Below are 18,080 nucleotides of genomic sequence, written 5' to 3' on the forward strand. Positions count from 1 at the left end.
TTATTGTGTGGCTTGCATCAGTGGTTTTGTGACAACTCCTGTAACCAATTAGGTAATTAACCATCTGCACAAGGGTGCTGTAATTTCAAAAGTTTTAAAAAAAGAGTGTCAATTTAACAAGCCTCTGGAGTAGTCAAGGTCACACTGTCTATATCGGCTTATAAGAATTCACGCAAGGATAAAAGAAAGATGTTTTACTATGTCTGAATTCCTTTGAAGATAATAATATTGACTCTGGGGGAGCTCATGTAAGGAATATCACTAGCACTAGGGCCATGCAGGACCTCCCCTTAAAAAAAAGAAAAAAAAAGTTTGAGGTTTTTTTTCACAACCCGTTGTAAGCAATCAGGCAAATAGAAGCTTGCAGTCGTGCAGTGCACAGGCTTTTCTTTTTTGAAGGCAGAGAGCAATGCTCAGTCTACTGACAGGCGAACTAGAAGACACACGAGAAGTCAGGGCATATTCTCATAGCACTAGCAGAGGGTAACACCAATAGTGGGTCTGCTGAACCCCATTTTCACTCTCCTGGGTGTCATTGCTCCTGAATGCACATTCAACCTCCTCTGCTGCTGGCAGTGAAGAACTGCAGATGCACTCAACCACAGGCTTTTCAACTCTGCATCTTTCTCAACACTTGCACCAAAGCGCTACCTACGGGAAGAGGAAACACATGTTTTATTGACAGAACTGCAGGTGGTTTAAGTTTGATTTTCTGGTGGACTTGGAAGGTATTTTTTTGTTAGTTTGTTTTTGTTGCTTTTAGGTTGTTGTTTTTTTGTCTGGTTTTCTGGGAGGTGTGCTGTCGTTGGAGCCAGTATGTTTTCTATTTTTGTGGCATGTTTGGCATTCATCCCGTTGAGTTCAGGGCAGGCTCAGGTTGCCACACAGACTCAGGGACAGAGCCAGGGTGAAGGGCAGGACAGCTCTTCCACCCCGTGGAGGCAGGTGATTCAGTGGGAGAACAATGGCCAGGTTTTTAGCCTACTGAACAGTGGAGCTGAATACATTCCTGCTGGAGAAGGGACCCAGGACAGAGGTCCGAGGGTGGTTGTGGCAGATTCTCGTCCACGCTCTTCACGCAGACCTCAAGGAGGCAATGTCCGCAGACAGGCTCCTTCAAGAGGATCCTCTGAAACTGTCCGTGGACAGGCAAGGCATCCTTTTGGCTTTGGACAAGTGCCTGATAATTGGAGACAAACCACAGGTAGCACTGGAAGTAGCCAATTCCAGGGATCCTCTAGCAGTCGCTTCCGGCCATCTACAGGCTCTTCCTCAGTATCATCATCCTCTTCCTTTTCTTCATCTTCATATAACATACCAGCCTACCCACAGTACCCGTTGCCTCAACAGCCTCCTTTCCAACCAGTGCCTTATGACCCCAGTTTCGGGGATGTACCAGTCAGGAGCTACGAGCCCCCCTTTCAGCCTGTTATTGGTGGAGCGTATGGTGGAACAGGATATGGCACTGGACGAGGGTATACTGGAGGTATATATGGAGGTGGTTTGGCCCCTGTGCTCCCAGGCTCTCCGTCTGACTTTACTGATGATGGCTATCATTACTACCAGTCATATGGCTACGCATCCAATCCTGTGGTGCCTGCACGTGCTCCCCAGCTGCCATTTGCTGATGGTCTGGACCACAGATACACTCACAGTCTCTTCAATGAGGAATCTGCTCCTGCCATTCCTGCCCCTGATGCCAACCAGGCCCCTCCTGTGATAGTAGACAGATCAGGACCTGCTAATCAACCGCCAGTCAGGAGCCCCCAATATGAGCAGTTTCCTCCATTTGGAAGACCCCAGCCTCCCTTCGTACAATCCGTTCCCTCAGGCAGAAATTCTCTAAATTCTGCCGTTGAAAACCCTAATTCGAATGGTGTTAGTGTGTACCGACCAAATCAGAGAGGTAAAGTATGGTTTATTTTGGCATTGATAAACTAACACAGTGTATCTTTCATTGACCACTTTGGTTAGCGCATTTAGCTACATCTTAATAATATTAAACTAGGCTGTGACACAAGTGAAATGGCTTTAGATCCAAGATTGTGTTTGGTTTTCACGGAAATCTTGAAGCACTTATTATATTTGACATTTTCAGTTCAAACAGGGCACATGTTCAGTTCTAGGCATTCACCCAAGGTATTTCAGTCTGTGAGGCAAAAAATGAAAAGCTGGCCATCTGATCTCTCTTGTTGCTCTAGATATGAATGCAAAATATGCAAGACCGAGAATAATAGAAAGGCCACCACCCTTTCAAGTACACCGTAAAGTTTTTCCAGTCATCTTCTTCCATGTTTATCAGAAATCTGAAGTAATCGGAATGAAACAGCTGTTTAAAATTCAACATCTTTCAGTTTACAAACAAAGAAAAGTCGACACAAGGTTCATCTTTTCCCACTTGTATGGTTATTGAAACCAGGTGCCGAGCAAAGCCTGCCAATGTACAGAGAGCAGACACAAGAAACCCTGTGTTTTGTGTGGGGGTGTGCTGTGCTTCTACAAAGTGCACTGGTTCATGTTCGTGTGGAGTTTAGTAATGATGGTGGTGACCTCATAGGAGGGGGCTGGTGACGGGGTGTTGGTGGCTACCTCCTGGGTTTGATGGCAGTTGAGGGGAAACAAGGGAGGGTGATACAGTACTTCACCACTCCCTTAGGGGAAGGGAGAGTGTGGAAAGTCCCTGTAACACATGGGGTCCATTGCTTCAGCTACAGGAAATCAAATAAATATTTAGTAAGAGTCCTCGGGGGAAGTATGAGGAGGGTCAAAGCATGCAGTGAACTGTCTTTGAAATGTTTATTTGCCATAGGTTATGATTTCTTTTAAACTATTAGCAATTAATAACACTCATTTTCATAAATTATTACAGTATTGTTCTCAGTAGGTAAAAGTTTATTTTCAGCACTATGTAGATTTTGAAATGACTTAGTTCAATGCAAACAACATGTGTGTCTATATTCTGCATGCCAGAAGCTGTGTCTGGTTTGAATAGGGAGGAGATGAGGGCCTCCAATGAGATTCTCAGGCTGTTAATGCAGGTTTATCGTTTTGTTTTACTCAATAATCTGCCATACTGCACAGCAGTCTCTCTAGTGTGCTGTACGCCTTACAAGACTCATTCATTAAATACTCTAGAGCTGGGAGCCATTTCCAAGGCACAAAAAGCCAACATGTGTGCAGATGCCTTAGTGCCCTCAGTAATCATTGTGATAAAGATTCAGTCACTGGGAGCTGTTGAAAAGCTGACATTTTTATTGCACTGCGTCACGGCAAGGCATTAAACTGGTACAGTATCATAATAACTACTCTGATCTATAGTAAAGTTGTGTTAAAGGTGATGTAAGAAGAGAAGTGTATTTACACTGTCATTTTTAAATTCAATTGTGTATTGTATCAGACACTGTGAAGCACAGAATACACACCAAGTATAATCTGTATCAGTTGCAATAACAAAAATTCTCATTACAAATAATTTCTACTAAAATCAGTTCAAAGGTAAAATACCAAGCACATAGAGGTCTTAGGTTAAGCGGAGGTGGGCAACATGGTAAATGTCATCACTGGCAACAAAAACATGAACGTACAAATAGCTGCAGTTGTTTCTCAGGTGTTAACAGTGATTGTAGTGCACAACCACCAGCTTGAATGCCAGATAATATGCAGCCAATAGGATGTGACATACTACAATATGTTGCCCTAGAACCATATGTGCAAAATTAGAACAGTTTAACAAGTTTGTTATATTTCTTGACCCACACTGGCTATGAGGCACTTTACATGAGCCACAACCCAGGCCTAGAAAGAGGAAAGGCTTAACTCATGTCTCTGCCATCCTCAGCATATAATAAGTTTATCAAATTATGATTAAAACAGAGACGTATTTGCAAAATAAAGGTGATCAACCAAGGCCATTTACTTTATATTGCCACAAATGTGATTTTGTCTGTGTAGGCTTTGTGTGCCTCTAGTTTTGGAAGCTACTCCTTTACAGTGTTTTTGTGAATACTATGTAATCTTCAGTGAAGTTTTCTGGCAAAGAAATCTAACCCAGCTTTACCCTTATAGCTCAATATTCATATTCTCATATTCACCAGCAAAGCCTCCTACAGTCAGGAGTGAGAATAATTATACAGTAACTTGTACAGTGCTGCAGTTATTGCATTCATTACATTCACCACTATTTTCTCGCATACAAAGAAAAGATTTCAACATCTCACTAAAGTTAATCTGTAACATGCTCACTGACCACCAAAACTAAAATGTTTAATAAACATCAAAGATGCATCATAGATGCCATATTGCAAGAAGAAGTGGAAAATATAAATAAACTAATAAAGGAATATTTGAGTTTAGAGTTAACCATGTGGGTCAGATGTTGTGATTATGATTCTACATATTCAAATGAGAACACTGAATTTTAAGTATTCCAATCTTTTTGCAGTAACAGCTCTAGCTCAACATGGGAGTATCTAGAAAGGGAGACCTCATGTCTTTTATTATCCTATATTCGATGGTATAAAAAGCTTGGCAAGATTCAGTTTCTTTTCTCTGTGCCCCACTTAGAGTGTAATGTGCGGCTTTGTCACATGCTGTTGAGAGCCGATCAGCTTTGGCGTCTCAATACACTTTATCCTTCTGAAAGAGACCCACTTTCACATCTCAAAAGATTAGGGGGCAGAGAACAAAGCCTTCCTAGGGTGAGGAGAAAATATTTGGAGTTGAGAGTTCTGTTGGAAAACCTCTGTGTTTCACACTGGTTTACAGTGTTTACATGGTCTGGCGCAGGAAGTCTTCCCCTGTCTTGTATGTGTTCTTCAGAGAGAGATGTCAGATGGGATATTTACACAGCCTCCTCAAAGGGAAAGTCCTTATTTAAACTTGCAAGTTGGGGGGGAAGACTCACCTGGATGTTAGATGCCAGGACATTTCTGTGTATTTTCCACAACATGCTACAACTAAACACATCATTGTGGGTCCTAAATCAAAAGATATGTTTGTTTGTTTGTTTGTTTGTTTTTTACCCCCATTGCACTCGCACTACAACATGAATTAAAGATTGCACTTGATTTGGTGATTTCCAGGTTTAGAGGTCAGAAGGTTTGACTTTCAGTTGTTTGAACAAGCTCACATTTAAATGTGCCTGGCCTTTGCGAACCAAACAGAGAGAGGTGATAAGCCATGTCACAGACCATTGCTGGCAAGTCAGGCCTGCTTTTTTTTCTTTCAGTTTTTCTAACAGATGTGGTCAGTGACCCACTTTAAAAACAGAAGTTGGTGTGAGATCATTGTTGTTTTGCCCTGGCACATACATTACATTCTCTCGCTCTGTCTGGCTTTCTCTATGTATCACTGTTTACTTTGCTACATCTCTTAATCTTTGTCACTTGTTTTGAGAAACAAAAATAGTGAAAAACCTGGGCTGAATTGCAATCAGCCCTTCTGTAATACTCTCAGACATTTCCAAATTTATCCTTGTCCCCAGCAGGTATGACTTGTCTGTTTGTTACATTTAAGGTTAAGCTGAAGTGACATGTTCATGTCAAAATTTGTATTTTGGAAGATCACATTATATTAGCCAAGCAAGTAGGCGAGCAAGGTATATTTTTTTTTCCACCTTTTAAATAAATGATACTTTATATTTAATAAGACTGACACTATAAGTACATATAATCGGGGTGAGGCTGTATACTTCTTTTTTGTTTGGGGGATTTTGTAGATAATGGATTCAGATGTAACTCTTGTGCTCTTTGACCCCTAATTCACCTCTGTCAAAGAGGCCCCTCACAGCGAAAGTATCTCATTAGAAAGCCATGATAATAATCTGGAATGCACAGTAATTAGTGGTCACTGGGTCTATAGTGTAACCCACTCTTGATCTGTGGGCCATGTTGCTGAAATTTTGCCCATTATCTCTTCCATCAACACCACTCCATTTACCTTTCTCTTAAAAAAACAAAAAAAAAACAAAAAACTTTGAAAACTAGGTGAACTTGGAATTTGGATTTTTTTTAAATGCATTTGTCTGCTTGAACTACAGCGAATTCATTACTACAGCATTCAAATTATATGTGTAAAAATATTTTTTGTTTCCAAATGTTAGAACTTCTTTTGTAGCACCATTGTGTGATACTGGATAACTTGGTGAATGACAACAGAGGCTGAAAACTCTATATGTTATTTCAGGTTTGCCTGACCTGGTCCCTGATCCCAACTATGTCCAGGCTTCGACGTATATTCAGAGAGCCCACATGTACTCTCTTCGCTGTGCTGCTGAGGAGAAATGTCTGTCCAGGTAAAGACATCCTATGTTTGTTTATTCGTATATTTCTTTAGTTTTTGTGCTTGTGACAAATTCTTATTTTAAAAAGCTTAACCTTTTAATGTTCAAACCATGAAATAATTACCAAATATTGTAATTTCTTTGAAAATCGAGTTTATTGATTTTTTTTTTTTAAATGAATCACATTTTAATTTCCATATATGGTTTGTAATTTGTATTGCATTTTCTACTAAATAAATTCCACAATACCCTTTTATTGTGGAATTTATTTAGTTTCTTCAGGGGGGTTGCGGGGGGGGGGGTCACTCTTATGTAGAAGTGTATAAAAAACAAAAACAAATCTGTATGTATCGAATATGATACACTGGGCATTAAGGGGTTAAGGGCAGCATTGAGCCTGTTTGCAAAAACAGTAAATGGGAACACTAAATTGTGTAGCACTTTTCATAGGCTAGAGTCCTGTCCAGGTTACACACTTTGGTTTATGCATTAACAACAAAATGTAAAGTTTTATGAAAGACTAGCATGTTTTTATGAGCTGCTTCACCTTTGGGCAGCATTAACCGGCGAGTGAACCATCCATTATTTGAACTCAGCCTTCAGGATTATATCCATTCCGTGCAATAATTTCTGAAATAAATAATGAAAAAAGTTGACTAACAGCACAACTTACATGAGCTAAATCCTGGTCCCTTTAAAAGAGTGGATAGAGGCTGTCCTTACTTTCATTTCTCAGTGTTGGTGAAAAGCATCCCCTGAGCCTCAGGCCTGGGCCCTTTGACTGCCTCTGCACTAAGGACACCATTGAAATGATGGAAGTGTGTTGTCCCTGTGGCTCCTCTATTTGCTCTCTTCCCATCACAAGCACAGCCATCCCTCAAAGCCCTTTCATATCCTGCTTGAGTCTGCAGCAATCACCCACAGATGGGCTGTTGTAATTTGCCATACACTCCAATGTCAACAACAGTCACAAGATGAATGGCTTAGATTTTCAGTGGTATTGTGAACTCGAGGTTGTGTCTCCTTTTTCGCACAAAAAGTTAATTGTGTATAGGTTGCGTTTTTTCCCCCCACTGCCCATGTTGAAACAGTGTGTTTGGAGAGATGGTTTTAATCTGGAGAATGAATTATTTAGTAACTATGCTCCTGCCTCGAAGATTTTCAGTTGGGCTCTTTTTTCCTTGTCTTAGTTATGAGAAACAGACGTGCCTGCATCCAACACTTCCCCTCATTTTTGTCTTCATGTATATGTGCACAATTTAGCTCTGCCTATACCTCTGAGACCACTGACTATGATGTGAGGGTCCTGCTACGATTTCCACAGCGAGTGAAGAACAAGGGAACTGCTGACTTCATGCCGAACAGGCCACGTCATACCTGGGAGTGGCACAGCTGTCATCAGTAAGTGCTTAATAATGTACAATAGTGCAAAGCAGATTTCCAGATTCAGTTGAATGAATGCATTTATTTTAAACAATATATTTAAAATATGTCCTCATTGTTTTCTTAAAATTGTCAGTTTTAATTATTTCAACTTCAATTAAGAGAACATTTTTTGTTCTTTGTGCATGAGAGACAGGTACATACCATTAAGAATAATAAGAAATCCTTACAAGGATTAGTTGCTAAAAATGTAGAGTCGGAGAAGTATCAAATACGAATGGTTAATTACACTGAATCCACCAAAGCAAGAATATTCATCACACCCAAGCAAGCTGTGTTTTTGCACTAAGGAATAAAACATAAGCAACAGTATTTAACTACTGTGTGAATGGCAGTATAAAAAGCTTTATTGCCATATGGCCACATGAATGGGTATAGGACTGCATATCCAACTGGGACACCTAAACGATTCTTTTTCAGTTTTTCAGTGCGATGTGAGGTCAGCTGTCTTGGGTGTCACACTATCATGAAAACTCTGTGTTGTAGCCTATATGATCACTTCACAAATAAGGACAGACCTTGAGCTGGTTGACTAAAAAAGTCCTGTTTCACTTTCAGTAATCTGAGGTTGGTAACCTGTGGAGTCCAGAGCCAAGCCACATTACACAAAAAATAATGGAATAGAGCTGTGTTGGTTTGACCAATTTGACAAACAGAACTTTCACTGTCTTTCTCAGTACATAGAACTTATATAGAAATATGTCTTTAAGAGATATTAGGGAACTCGCTAATCTGATCGCCTCATGAAGACTGCTCTAGAGACTAGGTCCCCTAACAACATAAGGCTGATAGCCTCCTTAGGTTCTCAGATGAGATTCTGGACATACTAACAGGGCCTTGGCTGAGGACCCCAGGCTGCCACCTGGCAAAAAAGGTGTTAGATGATCTTTACTATACTTTAGTGCAAGTCTAGTCTAGAATGTCTAGAATGTGCCTCAAAGTCTGCCAATTAAATCTTCAAATCAAGTCTAAAGTTAACCAGTAACTAAGAAGCTAAAATAGAAGTCATGTCCAGCTGGCTGCTGCATTCTGGACAAGCTGGAGTTTATTTAGTGTATATATATAAATTAAGCTGACTAAGATCAAATATTTATGAGAAGTAATGAAGGGGTGATTTGAGACATATTATTCTTTTCTTATATTATATTAAATGAAGGCTTTTTTTTTTTTTAAATCTCCATTTCAACAAGTCTGCTTGCTGACACAGGATCAAGGCTCTCCTTACTTTTCTCATCTTAGAGGAATGTTGACTGGCCGTTAGGAGATTGGCAGTGTTGTTGCTGCTTGACATCAGTCTACATTTACACAGTGGTTCCCAAGAGGCAGAAAGCCAAGGCAATCATTCCGCTGACTGTGTGATCAGAATGACAAATCAATCAAATTTTCCTGTCAATCTATGACACCAGATCAAATTTCTGCTAAAGTATGATAGCACAGATATGGGTTACTGGGACAGAGTGTTTGGTTATAAAGAAGCCTCTTTAGGGGAAGAAAATCTCTAGCCCAGATTCTTACAATAAACTTTCCTGCCCTACATTTTTGTCAAATCAAGTGACAGTTGACAGTTTTGCCTTTCATTTCATCCACTCCTATTTTTTGCACACAGGTATGAAAAAAGGAGCTCTCTCTGAGCATCAATTGTTGTAAAATGTTGAAATTCTGTATCTTTTTTTTACACGAATGAGAACAAAGAAATCCAGATAGATCATGTTTTTATTCCAGTGGTGAAAGAATCAGAAGTTCATTAAAACTGTTTGACTCATTTTTCACTAGTTACTAATAGAATTCTTCAGCCTGTGCTCTATTTATCTCACTCTCATATGTTACAACTGTATTAAGCTATGTGACCTTTTTGGTCAAAGATTACAGCCACTATTTATGCAGGTGCTTTGATGTATGTCTTCATATCCTGGTCCTCCACATTTTGGAAGGCAAATGGCAGGCCACTGCTAAATAGTTCTCAAAGAACCTACTGTAATTCCTGTGTTTTATAACCCTCGCTCTGATCTGAGGAACCCTCAAAGTCTTGTTTGTTGCTAGACGAGTGGAAAATGACTCACAACTAAGAAGGATTGGAATGTTTTGTACATTACCAATACAAGCTATTCTTGTTAAATCCCCTATATGTCCTTCCAACACTACATTCCCTATAGTTGACATAGTCAATAAGGGGATCCAAAAATCAAAAGAGGAGAGGGACCCTTCCAGGCATCTCGTCATCCAGCTTTGCTTCCTGCACCCTTTCTTTCTATTTCACAAACACATACACACACTTGCTGAAGATAATCATCTCAAGACTGCCACTGAAATGAATGCCAGTTCCAGGAACACAAACAAATGCTGTGTTTCAGCATTCCAGGCCTTCAAGTTCCCTCCTTGTTTTATACACAAATGTGAATGTATGCACTCACACAAATTGCGTGCGTACCCATTTACCCCCCAATAAAAAAACAGGATATAAACAGCCACAGTCATCGATATTTGTACGCCAAAAGAGACAAAATAGTAATTTATGGCCTGAGTTAGAATGAAGACAGTGTTTAGCCTTAGATAACAACAGACAGGTTTCTACCTGAAATCATTCCCTAATTGGTTGGCTCTTCTATGGAACAAATGAGTCGTTGAATGGTCACTTGCTCCATCAGTGGAAAGTACCCACTTTTCCTTCCAAGCCATCCTTCAATCTTTAATGACTGTTCCAGTAAAAGCTGTTGCTGTGTTGAAACACAGGCTATGAAGTAAGGCAAAAGGGCAATATTTATATAGTCTGAGTGTCTGAGAGTAACGGATCCAGTGCTTACCTCACCCGCTATAGCTACAGTCTCCACCACGACGAAGCAATGGAGGAACTTAGCAATGATATAAAAAAAAATATTACAACTACTAATTTAAGTGTTTCCTGTAATGCATAATGTATTGATTGTTTGTTTTTTTTTTAAATTGGCATAGGCTTTTTTATTATTTGAATTTAGTTTTCCCCTACATTCTCCATATTAGACTACATCTATACATTAATTAATAGTTTTATAACTGTAGCTGCTTAGAATATAAATCTTGCTGCTATAACACTGTATCTGTATAACGAATAACATCATGTAAAGAAACCCATCAACTACTCCTTAAACTTATCACTGTGTTCCAGTGCTGGTGCAGGTATTTTCTTTGTAATTTATTGTCCTTGAAAACAGAACCATGTAAACTCAAGTTAAAGAAAATGCTTTAAACTTGTATATGTAGGAACATAAAGAGAGGCAACCCCCCCCCCCCCCCCCCCAAAAAAAAAAGTGAAACGAATTTGGCAAAGAATGCGTATTTCTATTTTTTATGTTTTAATAACTCAGTTCTTGCAAGTGTTTTGCAAAAATCCATCAAAATAGTGACCCAGAAGTAGGGTTTCCTCATCAACATCAAATTATGTTGTCACCTTTCAATGCAAATATGCACATGCCTGCTTGCACCACAATTATGTGCACAGCATGCTTGTAAAAAGCGAATAGCATCCTGGGTCACTTTGACATTTGGAAGATGATCAAGCCACATAGCAGTTAATATTGCAGATGATTTCAAATGGACCGGCTCATTGACAGAGTCATACACTAAGAGCCACTCGGTTGATGTTCCGGTTCAGTTGAGATGATCAGTGGTCATGTGCATCCAGGCTTTCCTAAGCTGCTAAAGCTGTGCAAACACACGAACACAGAGGCATAGCAATGTGTTCATACTGTGACACACAAATGACACACATTGATATGTGCATGCACGCTTAAAAATAACCATGCTCAAACAAAAAAAAAAAGCGTAAACACCAACTCACACCCACACACACATGCAAACACCTCTGATCTTGCCGATTTGTACAAGCTAATTAGTAACATTCATACATCATTAGGGTGCTAATACCTTGCTTCAGCAATGCTTTATTGTTGTCATTAATTAGTATCATTACCCTTTGATGATTTATGATGTGTTCAGTCAAGGTGCAACGTCAGTTACAAAATGTTAACAGCTGAGGTCACCGGGCTGAATAGACAGTACATCAATTCAGTTTTTGTCTTAGAAGTTTAAATTTGAATTACCTAAAATTAAGCAAAGAAGGCAAAGCAAGTACAATAGCAGCATAACGGCATTAATAGACTAATTGTAATTTCTCCTATGACACTTTACCATGGAGATACACTGTATAACTGCTAATATTAGCATTGGTTTGAACTTTCTGATGCCCACTTTGATTGTGTGTTTGCTCATTCTGACAGACATTACCATAGTATGGATGAGTTCAGCCATTATGATTTACTTGAGGTCAGTACTGGTCGTAAAGTGGCGGAGGGACACAAGGCTAGCTTCTGCCTGGAGGACACCACGTGTGACTTTGGTCACCTGAAGCGATATGCCTGCACTGCTCACACTCAGGTAATCCAAGAAACAAAATCAGAAGTGGATATAATGGCAATTATTCTTTGGTGGTTCACATCATAGTTATCAGGAACCATGCCAATATCCATCCCCTGTAGGTATGCATTTTGTGACTAGTCCACTTGTAAAAATGAAATAAACATATCAGTGTTTCACCAATACATAAATCTGACAATTGATGTATTAGTAAAAAATGGTCCCTGATGAAATTTAGCTTGTTGATGTTACATTAGCAATAAACTTCTATGCTCTGTTCATGTTTATTAGATAATCCAATCGTATTCACTTTTTGACCATTACAGCTGTTTTTGGCATAGATCAGTATTCCTTACAACCTCTCTTTTTGCCTCTGTTTCTTCAGGGTCTGAGCCCAGGCTGCTACGATACTTACAATGCTGATATTGACTGCCAGTGGATAGATATCACTGACATCCAACCAGGAAACTATATACTAAAGGTAAGAGTCAAGTGAGACTCAGACGTCCATGGGCATGGCAAGTTAGCAAGCAGCACAGGAGTACATTTCATAGAGTGAGAAAGGGTCAAGGCCACCAAAACAAATTGATCCAGGTCATGAAGTTTTTAGGTTTCTTGTTATCTGGAGTTTTTCAGGTTGCAGCACCTTATGGTTCAGTGCCACTGGTTTCCCATCTATCATATTGTCTGTTGTTCATGCATATTTTATTTAATCAATATTGCTCCAATGTCCACACAAAAAGATCTATACATTCAGTTGAGAGTTATTCATAATGCATTTAAGAATATTTTATTCTCATCTATACCAGCGCCATTGTTTGCAGCCAGTGTTTGCAATGATTTGTGTTTATGGTAAATTGTAATCTTCCCTCTTTGTTTAATCTCCAGCTCCAGGTTAATCCCAAGTTCTTGGTGCTGGAGTCAGACTTTACCAACAATGTGGTTAGGTGTAACATTCACTACACAGGACGGTTTGTTACAACGAAAAACTGCAAGATAGCACAGTAAGTAAGACAAAATGTACGACATTAATTCACTGCGAGGTTAGTTATTGCATTTGTAATGCTCTCCCAATTTAAAGACATTTCCCTGGAAAGAAAATGCTTTTGTTAAATGGAAACTGAAGTGAAAACTTTAAATCAGGGTTTGTGTCACTTTCCCACCACTGAGTTGCATTAAATCATATGATAAGGTGGCGGCTGAATGCAACTATCTGAAGAGCTGCACAGTGTTTTGAAGTACTTAGTGGACTTAATGGGTTCGTGGTTGAAATATTTGATGATTTAATGAATTATGCTCTCATTCTCCCATTAAGATTAAGAGCCTCTGAAACTTTGATATTCTCCCTCAAAGGGAGATGTAGGGGTGTTGAACTTGTTAATAGTGCTATTAGGAAGTGTATCATTGCACTCTGAATTACTATCATATCCTCTTGAAAAGACTTTATATAAAGAGGTTTGAGTGCTCCAACGAATCTCCCTTTGTTACATTGGTGCAGTGAAACAAAACCTTAAAATATGTTTGCCAAAGCATATTCACACTAATAAAAACTGGATATAATAGCAAACTATAGTATAATAGTTTTTTTAACTGCTGATACCAATAAAAGATTTGTATGCTGCAGTCAGGTGCTAAAACTCCTGCTGTCATAGATATTAACATATCAAGTGTCCTTATCTGCACTTTTTCTATCTTTTTCTTTATCATCACTTTATCTGTGATCACATAAAAGAGATGTCTATAGTTACATTTTAATCCAAATGACATGATTTATGTAAGTATATTTTGTAGCACTACACTAAGAAAGGGTTATTGTAATAAAACTAAAGTGCTCATTTTAATCATGTTTTATTAGCAGAATGGTACTAAGCTTCAATAAGTGCTAGTGTAGTTTGTGCAGCATTGAAGCAGCATAATGAAACTTAGTAAAGCTAAAGTTGCCTGTCAAACTTTAAATTTAACCACTGAATTACAGTTTTTGTGATGATGACAAAAAATGTAAATCTTGCTGAAAATGACAGTTTTTGAGGGCTCTCCTCATGCTAGGGCTCTGGCACTTATTTCTCTTCTTCAGCTTACTTAAAAGCAGTACACCTTGTTCTACAGCCAAGGACTACATACAACTATATTGGGCACATGAAGTTACAAGCTACATTTAAAAGACCAAGTCAGTGTAGTATTTGGCTGAGTACATGGAAGCTTATCCTCGAAGCTAATCAGCTTTTAGAATAACATTAGAAGTAGGTGAAATAAAGCCTCATTGTACCTCAGCTACTCTATCACAAACCAAAGTAGATGATGGACCACCAGTCTCTGTCTCAAAAGACAGTCATAAGTCATGCAGTTTTTTTTATTCAGTTTATATAAACGGAGCAGTAAAAGGTTTAAATTAGATTGTTTAAAGTAAACTGAAAATCAGCATTTTGTGAGTTTTGCATCTGACCACGACTCACACTGTCTGCCAATTTTACTTCAAGCTGCAGATGCAAACAACCCCCAGACGGCAGAAAGAAAACAGAAAACAGTCATTTAGATAATATTATTGTGATAGCAGGTTTGAACCTCACAATCTTAATTTGTTGCACAGAGTTTATACCTTAAAAATCTTTTCAAATAGCATTTACTTTATTAAGCTAGCTGGATAGCTGACACATATCCCCTTTCATAAAGCTATTATTCTAATTCAGAACAATTCACTTCAGTTCACAACAACAGTCATTTCAAACCTCCCATCACCTCAAAGAACTACAGACAAAACTTAAAGGTAGAGTACATTTACAACTGTCTCAACACTGTGAAATCCTCATGTCAACACAACTAATCATTCATGAAGGTCCTAAATATGTATGCATTAATGAGTGTGAGAAAGATACAGCAAAAAGGAAAGTAATGGTGGTGACAGAGCATCTCCAAATTTCCCGTCCCAAGAATGTAACACAGATGTTGTTTCTTATATGTTTGTCTTACAGGTCTTGATCAGACACTGGAAGGCTGCCACATTAGAGTGACCCTGATCGCTATTCCATTGAAATGTGAATGGAATCCATTTCTTGTTTGTTCATTGTTGCCGTTTGTCTCTGCTTTTTGCACTGCTTTGGGATCCCAGGCAGACAAAAAAAGCATAGGTTCCACCAGCAATCAGATTGCGCTGAGGTAGTAGTACAAGTATGCACTGCTGCATAATGCATATCGCATGTCAGTATCCCAATAATGAACCAACAGTTCGCATCCCTGTAATCTGTTCTATAATATTGCCCACCCACTTACATATCTCATATTGCCACGGTACCAGTCTGGCTTGGTTACATGCTAGGACACATCACTGACTTTCAAAGAGGTGTTTATGTTTGTGTATATCCACACAAACATCTATGCTGTGCCACCCCCGCAGAGTGGCTTTGTTTGAATTATAAAAAGCATGAAATGGTGCCCATGCTGAAATGAGTGTTCCAGACAAGTCAGGGTTCAGCTGGAATCCAACAAATAAAATTAGGGGACAAAGTCTTCCCAGGTGCATTCATCCATGCAGTGTGGGGGCAGACAGAGATGCCCAGTGACTCAGAAGAACTATAATGTGTTAGTTTTTTCTCTTTCTCTCTCTTCACTGCCTCTGTGGATCAGGCTGGAATCCTGTGACTCTCTGGGCACATCCTGTTTAATGTTGTGTTAACAGCAAGAGGAAGACAGCAGGTCATATTTTCATTTGGCAACATCAAATTTGAAGTCAGCAAAAAAGACAGACTGTCAGTAGCAGACATAGTTTTCCTCCAAAACCTCAGATATTTCAGTTATGTCCTCTTTTCTCCTTTCTTATTTCAGTTTAACAGTAACAGGAAGCTCAGCTGGCAGAAATAACAAATAAGATTCACAAGCACTATGCTTACACTATCTTGTGATCTCTTCTTCAATCAACAGCACTGGTCAGATGATACATAGGTCATCATTACCATGTGAAGAATGTGTATACAAATATTCCAGAGATGCATGTTTTTAATAATAGATATTATTTTGTTATATCCATTTTGATCTGTTACTGTAATTGTGAATTCAGTGAATACCTATATTTTTTCCTTTCTTGATAATCTGAATTATTCAACTAGTATATGTTGTTGGAAAAAAGACAAACTACTGCTATGCCTTAATATGATAATGCAGAGTGCCAGAAAGCTGTCACTACCTACCTCTCCAACTCATGAGCTGTTGTTTTGAAATGATATCCCTGCAGTGGTTTACAATGGCTGCCTACCAATCTGTTACAACACACAGGTAAAAACCATAAATCAACTGGCAATGTCATTGAGCACGCACTCCAAATTATGACTTTAGAAAAATAGCTTTAGTCCTTCTGGATCTCGGTCCTGGTTGATTTGACAATAAATGCTGTGTGTATACTATCTATACTATCTAAAGATTAGATTTGTTTACAATAAAGACAAACAAACTCATATTTTTTTCACTGAAGTCAGTAATACCATTAGCAAACCATGGTTAGATTTTCTACATTCAGCCATGTGCTACGATGAGGCAAACCAATATTTACAACTGATCTACTATCAAAAAAGCCAAAAAGAACATAATTTATTTTTTCTCTTGCTGATGCAATTTCGATGATTGATTGTACTTGATTGTACCTAAGAGAAAACTTGCTTATTTTTGCATATTTGTGCGCGTGCACACTACAATAGAAGTTGCCCCATGTTTCGCCAGAGGTGCATTTTTTATTGTGAAGCAGCAACAGTAGCAAATGTTCTGTAAGCAGTAAGTTAATAAAGCATAGATATAGTGTAGAGAGAGTGAAATGTGAGGATATGCAGTGAGATAAAATTACAAACAATAATGCTGGATTACATGCATGCATGGTTGCCCGTGCATGCATGTAATGATATAATTGGATTTAAGCACAGACTTACAGACCATGCCACTAACAATAGCAGTACTTATATAGAGAGATAAATACATAATGTAAAAAGATTAAATGGGTTTTGCACACAGTATTTCAGTCATAAGTAGTGGCTGAACTTGGGTTTCATAACTAGAACATCTTACATGTTACTTTAATATTTAAGTTTATATTTTTTTTGGGGGGGGGGGGGGGGGGGGGGGGGAAGAATCTGGTTTCTATTATGTAAGTGTTGGCCAAATGACAAAGCACCAAAATGTGATTTTTACTGTTATTTTTGTGTGTGTGTGTTTTCAAGCTTTTCATATCCAAATTTTTCCCCTTTCTGTGCAGGTCTTTCATATTGTTCTATAAAAGCTTAGTTCTTTAATCCAGTCTGTAGATCATTATCGTACTGTACACTTACCAAGAAAAATCCAACAACTTGTGACTCTGACATTCGGTGGAGCAGTAGCTTATCTGTAGGTTAACATGCAGCATTTTTAACCTGTTTTGAGGCTGTGCCGTATTTTTCTAACAGTGAACACCTGTCAAAAATGTCTTGTATAATAAAAACATTTACATGTTTGCTGTGTGCACATAAGGTTGATTATATGCACTGCTCTTACAGCAATAGTTGACTGTGCTTCATGCAGCAGGTTTGCATGTGAGCTCACATGTAGCATGTGTCACCTGATCTAAGGGAAATGCTCTATGACAAGTGTAACAAGCTACTGAATTCACCTCCTTCGTAAGAGATTAGCTGTGATATGTTTAATGCACAAAGGCATTTTCCCAAGTACTGCATGTTATTTTGTCAGGCATAATTCTGGCTTGGATGCAAATCTGACCTTTACAAGTAAAGAAAAATACACCCTCCATATAAGATACTGACAAAAAACAAATAATGAATGTAGCTGCATGGTGACACCAAATGAATCAGTCACGTAATCAAAAAACAAACTGTCGGCTCGTAGTGTTTTGAGCGGAAGAAATGTTTCATCACTTATCCAAATGACTTCTTCAGTCTCAGCTGAATCCAGTTTCCCCAAACTTATAAACAGTATATTTGCATAATGACTAAAACTA

General features: G+C 38.7%; 1 protein-coding gene across 1 annotated transcript; it reads left to right on the forward strand.

The window, feature by feature from the left end:
- The first annotated feature begins 344 nt into the window (after window positions 1-344).
- On the forward strand, window positions 345-17,195 carry loxl1 (lysyl oxidase-like 1). Its single transcript, XM_086270061.1, has 7 exons — window positions 345-1,906; window positions 6,184-6,292; window positions 7,544-7,681; window positions 11,977-12,133; window positions 12,498-12,593; window positions 13,001-13,116; window positions 15,082-17,195. The coding sequence occupies exons 1-7, from the start codon at window positions 817-819 to the stop codon at window positions 15,086-15,088; spliced, it is 1,713 nt and encodes a 570-aa protein (XP_086126187.1). The 5' UTR covers window positions 345-816; the 3' UTR covers window positions 15,089-17,195.
- Window positions 17,196-18,080: the final 885 nt, after the last annotated feature.

The sequence above is a fragment of the Aulonocara sp. 'chitande type north' Nkhata Bay genome, linkage group LG1 (genome assembly GCF_057382095.1).
Source record: "Aulonocara sp. 'chitande type north' Nkhata Bay isolate Kocher_YH1m ecotype deep benthic linkage group LG1, A_spYH_male_GT1.1, whole genome shotgun sequence".
In the NCBI taxonomy this organism is placed as follows: Eukaryota; Metazoa; Chordata; class Actinopteri; order Cichliformes; family Cichlidae; genus Aulonocara; species Aulonocara sp. 'chitande type north' Nkhata Bay.